Genomic DNA, 15,494 nt, shown 5'->3' with positions numbered 1-15,494 from the left:
TTACCAATGTAGGGTTATTTTGGTTTGTTTCATTTTTGAATAAGAAATCTATTTATTATATTTTCTTAGGAGTGTTTTCCATTTACTTAAATAAGAAACTTAAATAACTTAAATTAACTTTGCTTTCATATTAAACTGTAAATTATGGCCAACGTATAGATTGTAGTAGATTTTGTATTGTTATAAACGATATTTGAGAAATGTTAACTTAATAAAAGTCATCTAAATTGTGAATGATCTTTGTTTGATTGAAACCTTAGAGTTTATAGTTAACCCGGGTTTGCAAGGTTAGTAAACCTGCTACAATATAACTATTCTAAATCTTTAACTTAAACGTCGATTCAATTTGTTTTATGTATGTCGTATTGGAAACAAGTTTATGTGAGGTATTTTGAAATGGTTAACTAGTTGTTTAAGAAAAAAGCTATATTATTTGTTGAAACAAGGATATCAATGATGAATTTATTCTTCTTCCTCCTTATGATATGTTGTATAGATGGTAAGTAAACTCAGGTTATTTATGTCATAGGCGAATTAAACAATAAAAATGGGTAATTTATAAAGCTAATCGATTCAAACCTTCACTGTTTAATGTTAACTACGAAATATCCCACGAACTATTTTGGGAAATCTTTTTACAACATTGCATCATACTGACTTGTTTTCTCATGATACTAAAACATGAAATTGCAGTTAAGTAACTGATATTGAATATGGTAATACTATCTATGTTAAAAGCTAATCGCCGTGTGTAATAAGGAACTATTATTAAGATATTTATTTCAGATTCAAACGGTCAATCACCACTTTGTGGCAATGAATATAAACCAGGTACGTTCGCGATAATGCCCATTCATATAAACATAAAGATATATACATATAAACTTCCGCTTGAGTATTTCCGGTATGTTGATGACGTTTGGGGCCTTTGGACTCACGGTATCGAGTCGTTAAAAACATTCCATGAGCTTGGGAATAACCTTCATCCAAGAATAAAATTAGAATTAAGATATTCTACTGAAAAACTTGAGTTTCTCGACGTAATGACGAAGATTCAGAATGGCATTTTAATAACAGACCTATACACTAAACCCACAGATAAACACCTGTACTTGCATAAAAATTCGTCTCATCCGGAATCGACAAAAAAATCAATACCATATGGACTTGCCCTCCGTGCTAAGCGAATATGTACTAATGAATCAACTTACAAACAACATAGAGAAAATATTAAAACTCAGTTACAGAAACGAGGCTATGAAGATCGACATATTGAAACAGAATTAAATAAAGTAGATAGTAAAAAAAGAAGTGACCTATTACATTATAATGAAGATAAAGAAAACACTGAAAGAATCCCCTTGGTACTGACATTTTCCAGAGCGCTCCCGAATGTAGGACAAATAGTACGAAAACACCTACCTGAATTACACACCTCAGATAGAATGAAGGAAATATTCCCGAATCCACCAATTCAGCATTTAGAAGAGATAATAACCTACAAGACATTCTCGTTCATAAGAAACACAATAAACTATTTTTTCAACAGCCGAATTCCTATGCTCCTTGCAGATCCAAAAAGTGTGCGATTTGTCCGTACGTTATTGAAGCAGACACATTCATTGGTGTGAACGGGGCCTCGTATAAGGTTCGAAATCAGATCACGTGCAAATCTACGAATGTTGTGTATGCAGTTTATTGTAAGCGTTGCGAACGTTATATTTATGTTGGAGAAACAGGGGATACGTTGTACCAAAGACACCTTCTTAATTTATCCAGAATACGAACCAAATACAACGATCCGTTAGCGGCGCATTTTTATACGAACGACCACACAGTAAATGATTTTTCAATAATGGGGCTGGAAAAGCTATACGGGAATGAACAATACAGAAAAACAATAGAAAATTTGTGGAAAAATAAATTAAGAACCTATAGACCGTATGGAGTTAATACAAAAGAATAACGCGGCAGACGGCAACCAACGCCACGGCGGGCGTCGTTCATTGACGTTACGTCACTTCCATTGTTTTGTTTGATATATTTGTATGTGAAATAAATGCTGCTGAAGAAGGCCGAAAGCTACGGCAAATTTAAATTAGCGTTATATATATATTCATAAGCTTACATTTACTTTTCTTTAAAAATAATGAGCTACCATGTACTATCTCTTAAATCTCGTAGTAAATCAAGTGTGTTTCAAGTTTTGTAAGCAGTACGTTATTAAAAGACGCATACATGTATGTTAAGATAGACAATACTTGATATGGAGATAATACATCCGTTTACCCTTTAGAATACTTTAAAGATGTACGCACTTCTAGTGCATCAATTACGACAGATATAAAACAAGATAACAACTTGAGATAATGTGCATTTTATTCTCGAAAAGTCCGTCATAAATATATAAATGTAACGCGAATATTGGATATTGACAGTATTAGCTATTGATAGCAGAGAGATAATTTATTAAATAATACGTATGCATGTGTAATCATAATATTATTGTCCCCTCCCAATCTCTTTGATGCACCCAATAGAATTCCAGCGTAAAATGGCCTTTGTCGTCCTCCAGTCCCTTAGCAATGTTATGTCGTTTTAGTATTTGAAACGATGGAAGGAAATTGAAACTTCTTTGCAGAAATATTAACCATAATACGGCAATATTCAAAGTACACGTTTGGATTCATTGTATTTAAGATCAAAGTTACACTTCAAATTTTGTGCCCGTTCAATATCTTTTGAACTTTTGACAAAAATGTTAATAATAATGAGACAATGCCATTTAAGGGTTTTTTAAGTATATACATGTATTAAGGTAAGAATACTATGTTATCAATGTTTATGTAAATAAGAGAAAGGGATAATATTCTGTCAGTAACCAGATTACAATTCCATACTATGTATAGTACTCTACCAAATATCACAGTGATAAGGCAGCAGATCAGGCCTAACAAAGAGAAAGTTTTGTTTTTTGTTGTTTACGATATTATAATTGGTGTAAAATGTTTGTTTCCTTTCCTGGGAACAATAAAAAACGAGAGTGAACTATTTAAAAAACGAAATAAATAAATAAATAAATGCAAAATAAATACACTTCTAATATTTCTTTTAAGAATACGTATACTGCTGGATAAATTTACATTCAAAAGTATGATATCATATCGGTTGTTATATTTATTAAACGTTTTTTGTTTTGTTACATAGCTGTAAAAATATGCAGCATCGACAACGTGACAACACAGAAACCTGTCTACATTACTACATTTAGCGTCCCGAAATTTCAGCAGACACTTTGTGAGTGTTCGATAACTTCAAACATTTCAGAGGTCGATATTTCATTCTCTTTTGTTGATGATATGGTTCCTCAAACCTTAAGCTTTAAAGTCAACGATGATGAAATAAAGTCCGGGCAGCAACGCACTTTCACAACGGAGGATCGAAGTCTTACGCTTTCTGTCCTCACAAATGATGGTTATACATATGAAGGTGCTTGTTTGATGGTTTCGTCAGGTAGGATGATAACGTCAGGTAACTTCTACATATTATTTGTTGTGTGTATTTGTACTAGGTGTATCTGATGATATTGAAATGACATTTATACAAATAAATGAGTCTTAACCATGCTCTATTTTCCCAATCGATAGAATTGTGTCAATATTATTTGTTATCATTCATTTCATTTTATTATTTCGGTTCTTATTACCCCCGTTTCAAATGTTATAACCGAGCCTTCAGACACAAATCAATAATTGACCGATGGAGTATTAATTATGAAATTATGATAAATCATATAAAACATATCATTAAGTTGTCTTAAATTTACTTTCACGTCTGATCTGAGTAAAATGAAATATGCCTGACCAAAATAGACTCAATAAATCACTGACAAGATGAGATCTACTTACATACATGTTTCGCAAAGTGTTGCAACAAGCACATTCACTCAACCTTGTACATTGACTTTATTCGCTTCGTATGAAGAAAAAAAAAACAGACGTGAAACTTAAATTGAAATGAAATGAAGTCGTTTCATATCAATCAATCGTAAATCATATCTGCGGTGTATCGTGTTATCTGACATTTTGTTATTCGACTCTTACGAATCGTTAGATTTAAAAATGTTGATACGTTTAAGAACTCCTTTGAAAAATAGAACTCATATTCGTTTGATATTCATTTCACTATTCATTTGTTTCCATTTTACTATCTGCAGCATACATTTGAGTCTCATCTTAGAACACTGGCAAATAGAAAACATATCTGTTTTATGGAAATAACTTAGAACTGTATGTTCTATACACTTTTTTCTGCTTCCTCCTTTTTACTATCTGCAGTATACATTTGATTCTTATTTATTTTCATTCATTTTCAATACCTTGTTATGACAATACGATATCTTCTTTTTCGTCAACAATAGTTATTAGAAAATGTGTTTTCACCAGATGTTATATTTCGTACACAATGTCGATATTTAAAAATATATTTTTAGATTCTACTTTCAACGTTATATGCGGTAAGTGGTCGTTGACGTCATCAACGTCAATAGCAACGTCATTGCCGTACACTAATTCAAGTGTTGAAATGGACAAATATATCAGGAATACAACTGACAAAGACGATAACAACATTATAAGTATGTAATTCTCAGCTGAAAAAATTCATAGTGCCAGGTTATTTTGCTCATTAATGTTTTACTATTACAGAAAATCCTGTAAACAACAATATTTCTGAATGTAACGTGTATTTATACAATGATATATTTTAATGCCACTTTTTCTGCGATCGCGTAAAATAAAGGCACGTATATGGACTGCAAATACATCAATTAGAATTCAATTTGTTTTAGTTTCTCTATAATCTATAAAGGAAACTTACATAAAGCATGATCAACAATAAAGTAGCCACAGTATTATCTAAATGTACATTCAAAATTATCATAATAGCAATGTTTTATATTTTAGTACCAGTTGTTGCTGCATCTTTTGCTGTTTTCGTCTGCGTGGCAGTTGTAATACTTATCGTTATATTTTGCAGAAGGTAAGTTCAATAATTGTTCATATGATTTTCATTTTGTTTTGTTGTATATATGGCCACATAGATTTATCTGTTATCTAACTAACGAAATAAAATAAATTCAAATTGGAAATCAAATGGTCCTACAGATGTTGTTGTCCTTTTTACATATTTTATTTTGTAATATTTTAAAGATCCTGTAACGCAAACTTTTATGGTTTTATATCATAAATCTGATGGTAAAATGAAGATTAATCAATATTGTAAGTTTCAAAAAGTATTATTTGTAAAGATATTACCGAATTTAACATTTCATGTAAAAACATTTAAGTATAACCAGTTTCTTTTTTTTCAATAAAAATGAATGCGTTAATTTTAACGTTTAATAATAATGTATATAAACATTTGTTATACACATTTAACATATTCTAGGATGTTTCGAAACTGTTTTAGAGGGATAATTATATACATTTATAATATTTCACTTAATTGTATGTTACATCGTTAATTACAACATACTGTTTGGTAACCATACTTTGAGAGAATATGTTCATAAAATATCAGTTTTATAAAATCATTATATTAAATACTTAGTTTGACTTAACAACAATTTTAAAAATGAAAGTTAAAAGGACAGACCCCTTATAAAGGTATGAAAATCACTCTTGAAATTGATGTGCAAATCGATTCAAAATAGTCAAAATTGAAACATTAACGAACCCACAAAAGAAAAAAATAATCATGTCGCAAGCTCGGTTTGATTAAGCCTGTTCAGGTACAGAAGTCGTAAATTAAAGCTACCGTTCACGCTCCAAGCACCGACTTAAGCACTAATCTCGGAAATGGTGAACATTTGAATTTAGAAACATTTGCAGATATATTCATACGGCAGTTTTGATTGACTTATCATTGTGATATGTTCGTGATATTGCATGAACGCCAACGTAAAATATTTTTGTGCCCTGAACGAAAAAACAATGATTGTAACTTAATTAGATTGAATGTTATATTGAGAGGGGATCAGAAATTATGAAGGCAGTTTGTGATATAGTATTTTTTCATTTTTTCTGTTCAAAAAATAACTTAATTGTGTGAAGATAGGCGTTATAACGCGAATCAAAAGGCGTAATTACGCAAATCAAAAGGCGTAATAACGCGAAAAAAAGGCGTTGAAACGCAAATAAAGGCGAAGTAACGCGAATAAGGGGTTATAACGCGAATCAAAAGGAGTAATAACGCGAATAAAGGCGTTATAACGCGAATCAAAACGCGTAATAACGCGAATAACGGCGTTATAACGCGAATCAAAAGGCGTAATAACGCCTATAAAGGCGTAATAACGCAAATCAAAAGGCGTAGTAACGCGAATAAAGGCATAGTAACGCGAACCAAAAGGCGTAATATCGTAATAAAAAGGCGTAGTAACGCGAATAAAGGCGTAGTTACGCGAAACAAAAGGCGATATAACGCAAATCAAAAGGCGTATTAACGCGAATAAAGGCGTAGTAACGCGAACCAAAAGGCGTGATAACGCAAATCAAAAGGCGTTATAACGCTTATTTAATACCACATAAATTCCAAACAGTGGCCTAGTAAAGTAAGATAGGAAGAACAATGTTGATCTAAATGAATCGATCAAGACGTACGTTTTATTTTCAATTCTGTTCGGATACGTCCTAAGGCCACTGTCTTGATTTTTTAAATCTTTTATTAGGATATGCTTCGTCAGATTAGAGGTTAACTATCACCCAACTATAGATACTTTTCTACATAGACAAAGAAGGCAATGTTTCCTATAATTGTGACATAACTGAAACACTATCCCCCATTTAAGCATACCTATCAATAATCACCCTAATGTGACTAACTCATACAAATCTTATTACCTATAGCCTATTACATATAGCCTAATTAGGAATGGCATTCACATAATTAGAAGATACTACAGGTTATAAGGTAATCAAACAGGATATATCCGAAGATAATTGAACATATGACGCACATATAAGATAAGATAAGATATAAGATAAGATAAGAAAAGAAAAGAAATTCATTTACTATAGTGACATGTGTAAAATCAATGATGTGATACATGTGAATTCAGAGTAACTGTATTTACGTCCAGTCCAATGGACCTATAAGGCACCAAGTCACCTTATATTGGCAAATATTAAAGAGTCTTCATTAGTTTATGACAAATAGTTTGCATTATTACTGTGCAAATGGAATGTTAGTTATTGTAAATGTATATTATAGTATTCTAAACGAGTTTATATCTTGAGCAATAAATTCATATCAATATTGGTTACTAGGCCATTTGATTAGTATAAATATGGTATTAAATTGGCATTAATATGCGTTTTAGTTTGCGTTATTACGCCTTTTGGTTCGCGTTACTACGTCTTTATTCGCGTTACTACGCCTTTTGTTTCGCGTAATAACGCAAATAAAGGCGTTATTACGCCTTTTAATTCGCGTTATAACGCCTTTATTCGCGTCATTACGCCTTTTGATTTGTGTTATTACGCCTTTATTCGCGTTATTACGCCTTTTAATTCGCGTTATTACTCCTTTTGATTCGCGTTATAACGCCTTTATTCGCGTTATAACGCCTTTGCATTTTTATGTTTTATTTCATGCTTTCATGATATGAATATACTTATGATAAATTTGTTCTTTCAAGCTTCAATTTCTCTATTTTACAGAAGATCTACTGAAAGAAATAAACAGCCGAACATAGCCAACCAAAGTGTCACAAAGAAAAATAATGACGATGAAGCAGATACCAAAACGAACATAAATAATTCAGATAACGAGTATCATTATGCAGAATCTGCTAAACAAAACAAACATGTAAATGCTGGCGATTTAAAACGCTATTCTGATTCAAAACAGTTTATCAACAAAGGAAACCACCACGATTATTCAACCTGCGCGTCATCTGCCAAGAAAAGAAATCCGGCTCTAAAAGCCAAAACAGAGGTCGATACTCAAAAAAATGATAATTCAGCAGTCAATGAAAACACGTATGATACAACTAATGCAGGTTCTGTTCAACCATTCCAAGGTTTTAATGAATATCATCATTTAGATAACGCAGGACCAATGAAATTAGCGGTTGTTGATGTATACAATACAATTGATAATGCAAGCAAGTTTCCTGGTCAAGAAGTCGAGGAAGACGTTTCCCATTATCATGTTACAAATTCACGATAATACTGACCTTTTCATTTTACAGTCTGCAATATTTGTTTTCAATTTAATTGTGTCTTTAGTAAAGTTTATTAAGAGGCCTTTATCTTATCTGATATGTATTTGCAAGTTATTTTCCATTTATATTTTGCGTTATCAACGGTTTCGATTCCGCAAATGTGAAGAAAGAAAAGTTAAATACTATAGTGACTGTCTACATTCTCACTTTATTCTAACTGAATTTTAATACATATATAAGGTATTAACATTAGTGAATAAAAATACACACTATTATACATTGACATCATGGAATAAAAAAGTATAAAAATATGCTCGTGAAACAATATATATATTTACAGTTCAGTAATTTAATACAACAATTTCCTATTCACAGTTCAATATAATACAGTTTTTAAATTACAATTTACATCTGGCTATAATTCCGTGCTTAGAATAGGGAATAAAGTCCTTAAAGAAGTTTTCAATTGTTTCTTGAACATTTCTACAGATTTACATTGTCTTTGGTCTCTAGGAAGTTTATTTCACAATTTTGGGCCAATTGTACTAAAACTTCTATCTGAAAAAGTTTTATTTCTATTAAATGGCACTACATATCATCAGAAAGCTAACTGCGAGGATCTTAAAGAGCGTTTTGAGGTTTTGGGAGTCAGCAGATTAATTAAGTAAATGTGTACGTTTCCTACAGAACAATTGTACATATACAAACGTATCTTGATACTTATACGAGCATTAATGGAAAGCGAGAGTAAATCGAAAAGTTCTTGATTGGAGCTATCACATTTTGATTTTGCTTACTCATTTTTATAATTTTATTTCATTTGTAAAATTCTGCAATGTATTCTATTTTGATTGTGTTGTCTTTCTAACTTTCAAATATAAATACGGCTAACGGTGTCCGTTTTCTATTCCGTCTGACAACTATAGTCATGTGAATTAACAGAACCGCATTGGTCGCCCCGTATGACATTGCTTGCTCGATTTAATTCAGTCTGTATAAAGACAGCAGTGGTTAATACAAGCAATTGTCTATGCCCACTGACACTGGCGCTAGCAGAATTAAACGGTAGAAAATAATATGTTTTAATTTGTATCAAATCCGCAAATGTATTCCTAAGATGGTGATCATAAAACATTATCGTGTCAGTCCATGTCAATAGCATAATTGCGGTCCAAAATTGTAAAAATGGAAAACAATATTCTGAAGTAACCTTTTCTGTTATCTTAAATATACGATGTAGAATAAAATGACCGTATTACAGTAAGTTTTAAACATCATTCCTTTGATTGTAAAGACCACTGACAACATCGACGTTACCGATTTCAGTGTACTCACTGTCAGTAGCGTCACCAAACTCAAAGTCAGCTATATTATTTTCGCCAGTTTGCTGGAACACCAAATGTTGGGTAAAGTTATTTGGTAAGTCTGGATTATCATCATATGCTTCCATTCTTTGTTCATCATTCGGTGCACGCTTTTGTACCAGCGAATATAGAGGAGACTCATTCTTGACCATAATTGGTTCAGTCATGTTATACAAAGGATTCTCTGTCATATCATAACCATTATCATCTCCGTCGTTTCTTGCAGATGTTTCATTCTCTTCATGTGATAGCATTGGTGTCCTCACATTTTTCTTCTGTTTCTTGGCTCCCCTACATATAATAAATGATAAATCCAAATAACATCGACATTACAATTGAAATTTCAACTCTTTTTCGAAGATCTACTACGCACATTTATCCGGTAAAATACCGAGATTTTTACTACAGTGCATGACATAGAAAATTATTTTCTGAAAAAAAAATAACATCATAAATTATCTTAATTGATGTAAAATTAAAGTTAAATGTTTTTTTTGTCATATTGTTTTGCATTCTTTTGAACAATTGTGCATTCTTTGTGCACCACTTAAACTTTAAAACACAGATACTATTATATCAAAACAGGAACAACAAACTCTTGAAATAAACAAAAAATCAACCTTTTGTAGCAAATTATAAGAATTGCAACAAGTTCCACAATAACACAAACAATCCCGCCAATAGCGATACCTAAAATACATTGAAATATTAGTTATATCAATGAGTAAGATGTAATGAATCTGTTTAAAAGGTTTCACTAACTTAAGTGTAATGATATGAAATAAAAACAGAACACTTATTGTTATAACAACCTGGATATATCAACACATGTACTTAAAAACATCTAACTTTAAAATAGAGTCGAGTTGAGAATTGCGTACTATCAAAAATTGAAACGAAATGTCAGAAATAATTTTAGGTATAATCATATATTCTTAACAGTTTTTCAGTTTTTAAACACATCATCCTACGTCAGGAATTTACATAGTATTTTTATATAAAAGACAATCAGTCATCCTAGTGAACTCGTGAATCTTTATATTTTAAAAATCTGAATTCAGACCGTAATTGATAATCTATTTAAGTTTCATATTTATCATAACAAAATTAGAGAGAGATATAGAAATTTTATAAAAGCCATTCGCATCATACCAATAGTACAATTATCTACATCACTGCTATTTTCTAATGTTGAATTTGTACTTGTTTTAAGTTCACTTATCGTAATCTCTGGAACCGTGGATTGTGAAACAGCCCCTTGTGACTCTTCACAGGATATATTAAATGTTGATTCATCATCTGTAATTAAAACTTTACCACATTATATTGAACTGGAGGAAATTCAAGCAGAAAAAAACTTTCCATTTCTGTTATCATTTCTGTGGAAGAAAATAATGATTTTGATTTGAGTTTATTTGGCAATCTACTTTAAACTATTTGAACAATTGATTTTCCTAATGAAAATGAACTTGTTTAATTGTGCAGGACATTCAGGAAATTATTAATTTTATTTCAACAATAGTATGATCAGCTCAGAATGATGTCAAAACCGTTTAATATTAATTAATATGTTGTTGGGTTTTTTTTTTTTATCCGACACGACTGCGCCGAAACAGTTTACCTGTAGATATAATAAGACAAACATCCTTTGTGTTGAAATCAGATCCTGTTTCCAAAACCAGCTCATTGTCTTTAGTAAAAGTTGAGTTAGCACGTTCTTCTGTTTTGTTCAACACGATGTCGTGTAATTTGAAATAAACGTTTTTACTTTCCGGCGAATATTTCCGGAAGTTTAATGAAACGCTGCTGTTCAAAAATGCTGGTATTACATTGCATTTACATATATTTCTCTGACGTGGAGGTACATCGGCAGTTTCTATAAAAACTTGAGTATCCATAGTTACTTCCGAGTGTTTGCAGATACGAACAGCTGAAATAATACATGTAATATGCATGGTATTATGAGACACACGATTAAAAGAAATAGAAAATATACAAAAGTAAAATGATTAAAAAAAGAAACAACGACTTATGTCATGTATGTGTGTCCATGCTTCAAATATAATTTGTTCAAATTTGGAACAAACGTTAATTCTAAAATAAATCACTAAGCTCTAGTACATTTGATTATTCCCTCATCCTTAGTACGATTGTAATTTTATAACTTATAATGATGAAGATGTTAAAATGTATTTCATGTCATAACATGATAAGAATTATGTAAGTTAAGTCGCGTTACGTTTTCACCTTTGTGTATTGCATTGAATGCCCTTGTTGAATTTATATAAACAAGTCAGCAGATCTGTCTTGTAGTTTTACATGTCAAATTATTTATTTTTAAATTAGTAAATATTTAATGTGGGACCGTAGAAGAAAATTTAATTCTTGTTGAATACATTACCTGGAGTTCTTTCACCACATTGATTCACGTCACCATTTGTTTCTGTTTGATAGATAATACAATCATATATCATGAATCAGTTGCCGCGTGATTAAAGCTATGGATATTAATCTTAATAACCAAAATTGAGACAATTAACTATTCGATGTAAATTCCAAAAAAAGAAAAATGATTGTTCTTGTGACCAACGTACAATCTTCATATGAAACATCAGTGTTTACTTTCCAGGGAATAATCTTTTGTTTTCAGTTTTGAACTAATACAGAATAGGGAAAAAAGAGATAAGTGGATGCTATCTTATAAATAGGAAGTGCATGCATAAGGGTTTATCAAGGAGGATAAAATGTTGGATATATAATTTTACCAGATGGTCAGCTCATAGATGATTGCATCAAGAATAAGGAAACTAAAATATGAACATGCTTTATATTATTGCACCCTCATATTCGTTTAAATATTGTATGAAATAAAGAGATCAACATTGATTCTGATAATGAGATATTTTATACAAATTAAATAAAAATAAATATAATTTTTAGTTTATTTTTCCATTGTTTTTAGTTAGTTATTTAGTTAGTTAGTTAGTTAGTTAGTTTGTTTGTTTATTTGTTTCAAAAAGACTTGTCCAGCTTCCGTTTTTGGAACTGTCCAATTGGAGAGATATCAAGATACAGGTTAATCACTTTCGATTTCAGCAGAATAAGGGTCAGCTCGTTTTTGGAACACTATATATCAATTACTTTTTAAGCTAATGAACGGAACTGCCTACTGTACCAACATGCTTCAATATACAATTCCTCGACAGAAAGCTTCAGGAGGCAGTCACCTTATCTACTACAATAAACATGACAGGACAGTTTTAGTACCTAGTAAATATATATCTTTACCTTATAACTGAAAGTCAGCAAAATTGTCTGCAAAATTTATTAGGAGATGATGTAAAAAATAAGTAAACAGGTATAAGTTTTAATTACAGAATAATACACAAAAGAAATACATATCGAATGTTTATAGATCCGTATTGATGTTGATGATTTATGATATCATGCACCTTTGGATCTTTTCAGTACACATGGAGTTCGATGCAATTTTACCGCAGATTCCTTTGTTTGATCGCTTAGCTTCGTTCTGCTATCTGATTTCGTATTTTGGGTCCGTTTTGTCAACTTTTGTGACATTTTCTTAATACACATTGCATGTTTTATATACATCAGAACCCCACGACGGAAAGAATATCTCAAGAAGACTGAATGAAAATCCGAAATATAGACATAATTGATTAAAAAGAATGAACAAAATTTCAAATTGGTCGACGAATCAAGCCTGGCAGTGTTATTGGCGAAAGAACTGAAATCCGATCTTAAACATTATTACTGAAATAATATAAACATGAACTTTAGGCAGCATTTGAATCAGAAATATTTATGAAGTCAGCTAGCTTCATTAAAAGAACAACATAGAAATTTGCATACTACTTTTCAAGAAAACCAACTGGAAACGAACAAAATAAAATGCAGATGCAGAAGGCGCACGTGCCTTGACATATCAGGAATACCCGGGGATACAGGATGCATGAACAAAAACATAAGGACCGTGTCAACAAAGTGAAATTCAGTAATAGTGAATTGCTGAACACTTATGTGTTCGAAAAATAAGTAACAGAGACGAAATTGTCTACAAAGGGACTCCACTGAGGTCTCAGTGTAGGAGGCTACGAGCGGACTGCAGCCGCAACATGCGCAAGCTATATCGTTTTCTTGCACTTTGCACTTTCTGATCTATGCCATGATTAAACAATCTGGTTTACATCAACCAGAAATACCGAAATCCTTCCTAAATATGTTTATAATGTTATTGAGTAAATTTTACCTCTTTCTCAGATAGTCAATAATTGTGGCACCAGTTCCAAGCCAAAGTATTTGTAGTTTTCAGAATTGGTTGCAGCTGCCAAGGAGCATGCCTTCCGTTCTCTTTCTATATTTAAGTTAACCATCAAAACCATTTCCATACTGTACGCCCGTAAAAAATTCGGCTTATATTGTAATGCACCTTTTGTTAGCAGTTTTCGTGTCCGGTCTTTATCTTTTGAACCGGTTGCAGGAAATTGAAACTACTTTGCAGATATGTTAACCATAATAAGATGATATGTCGAGCGCAGATTTAACCTTTCTCAGGTGGAGGTGAGGGGCACACTTAGTTATTTTGTATCAATTTCAAAATTTTGTGTGCGTTCTGTATCTTTTGAACTGATGAAAAGAAATTAAAACTTTTTGGCAGAAATATTACATATAATGAGCCGGGTGTGCAGAACACAGGTTTGGACTTTCTGTGATCAAAATTGGCCCCGCCCCGGGGATGACTTGATTTTTATAGACTGACTAGTAAGTACAAAGGAACTCACATTTAAGTTTCATTGTGTGAAACTACAATGTCTATAGCTTAGATATTTAGCATGTGTCATTGCCTTATTGACCATTACAAAACTGATATGAATCAAGCCCCTTGGTTCAATATTGCCCCCGCCCCAGGGTCACTTGATTTATATAGACTTACAGGAAAAAGACATTTGACACATTTAAGTCTTATTTTGGTGAATCTTCAATTCACAGAGTTAAGATATTTGACAAGTAGCATTGCCCTGTTGGCCTTTACAAAACTGGTATTAGTCATGCTCTTTGGGTCAATGTTGGCCCCGCCCCTGGGATCACTTAGTTGATTTAGTCTTGTATGTTTACTTGATTCACAGAAAATTCATTTTCATATGAACACATGAATGTTAATAACTTTTATCATCGTAAGAAATCACTTAGAACTTTTACTCGGACAAAGATAGACAATTGAAGTAATTGACAGAATGTTTTTAATGTTTGAACAGAATATTTTACAGTACAAAGAAGAAAATTAATGAAAAAAAAAATACATTGTATTGGTTATTTGTCCCTAAAAGCGACTTTATGTTACTAGTTTGGATTTTCTTAAAAGAGCAGAAATCTTAAATAAAGCATATGTATACTGTATATAATCTTACATTATTTTACGTTATATTTTTTGTTATTTCAGTTTCAGTCATTTTCCGACGTTTAAAACAATTAATCTAAAATACATTTTGCTGTGTCTTACATACTGTATTTTTCTTCAAAATGAGGGCATAACTGGAATAATTAGAATATCGCATAAGCAACTTACACAACTGTTTAGCTCGACTATTCGAAGAATATGAGAGCTATTGTAGTCGCCCGGCGTCGGCGTCCGCGTCGGCGTCTGCGTTGGTTAAAGTTTTTTGTAAAGTCAAATATCTCAATTATTGCTTGAGATATTTAATTGAAACTTACAATACTTATTTATAGTAACAATGTTCGTCAAGTTGGATAACTTAATTAACAGAATATGCCCCGCCAAGTTGGATAACTTAATTAACAGAATATGCCCCTTTTTAACTTACAAATTTTGGTTTAAGTTTTTTGTAAAGTCAAATATCTCAATTATTGCTTGAGATATTCAA

The 15,494-nt window shown here is 31.7% G+C and overlaps 2 protein-coding genes across 3 annotated transcripts; one reads left to right on the top strand and one right to left on the bottom strand.

Moving 5' to 3' along the window:
- Positions 1 to 315: 315 nt before the first annotated feature.
- On the top strand, positions 316 to 9,878 carry LOC132726712 (uncharacterized). Of its 2 annotated transcripts, XM_060712066.1 has the most exons (6): positions 316 to 499; positions 787 to 831; positions 3,208 to 3,513; positions 4,493 to 4,636; positions 4,965 to 5,040; positions 7,722 to 9,878. In XM_060712066.1, the coding sequence occupies exons 1-6, from the start codon at positions 454 to 456 to the stop codon at positions 8,230 to 8,232; spliced, it is 1,128 nt and encodes a 375-aa protein (XP_060568049.1). In that variant the 5' UTR covers positions 316 to 453; the 3' UTR covers positions 8,233 to 9,878. The 2 variants fall into 2 exon arrangements, with proteins under 2 accessions (XP_060568049.1, XP_060568050.1); XM_060712067.1 differs by lacking the exon at positions 787 to 831.
- A 728-nt stretch (positions 9,879 to 10,606) lies between these two features.
- Positions 10,607 to 12,429, bottom strand: LOC132726713 (uncharacterized). Its single transcript, XM_060712068.1, has 3 exons — positions 11,993 to 12,429; positions 11,213 to 11,521; positions 10,607 to 10,890 (listed from the first exon to the last, which is right to left on the bottom strand). The coding sequence occupies exons 1-3, from the start codon at positions 12,063 to 12,065 to the stop codon at positions 10,688 to 10,690; spliced, it is 585 nt and encodes a 194-aa protein (XP_060568051.1). The 5' UTR covers positions 12,066 to 12,429; the 3' UTR covers positions 10,607 to 10,687.
- Positions 12,430 to 15,494: the final 3,065 nt, after the last annotated feature.

The sequence above is a fragment of the Ruditapes philippinarum genome, unplaced genomic scaffold (assembly GCF_026571515.1).
Source record: "Ruditapes philippinarum isolate M1 unplaced genomic scaffold, ASM2657151v2 ctg7799_1_1_1_1, whole genome shotgun sequence".
Lineage (NCBI taxonomy): Eukaryota > Metazoa > Mollusca > Bivalvia > Venerida > Veneridae > Ruditapes > Ruditapes philippinarum.
The sequence above is the reverse complement of the archived record's forward strand: the minus strand, read 5'-3'. Positions and strand labels throughout refer to the sequence as shown.

Bases quoted from the DNA above. Each gene is read 5' to 3' on its own strand.
- LOC132726712 (XM_060712066.1), top strand. From the start codon at position 454: ATGATGAATTTATTCTTCTTCCTCCTTATGATATGTTGTATAGATG. The intron at 832-3,207 runs GTACGTTCGCGA...TTTGTTACATAG, and splicing joins TGGCAATGAATATAAACCAG to CTGTAAAAATATGCAGCATC. The intron at 3,514-4,492 runs GTAGGATGATAA...ATATATTTTTAG, and splicing joins TTGTTTGATGGTTTCGTCAG to ATTCTACTTTCAACGTTATA.
- LOC132726713 (XM_060712068.1), bottom strand. From the start codon at position 12,065: ATGATATATGATTGTATTATCTATCAAACAGAAACAAATGGTGACGTG. The intron at 11,522-11,992 runs GTAATGTATTCA...GTATTATTTCAG, and splicing joins ATGTGGTGAAAGAACTCCAG to CTGTTCGTATCTGCAAACAC. The intron at 10,891-11,212 runs GTAAACTGTTTC...TTTTAATTACAG, and splicing joins TTGTCTTATTATATCTACAG to ATGATGAATCAACATTTAAT.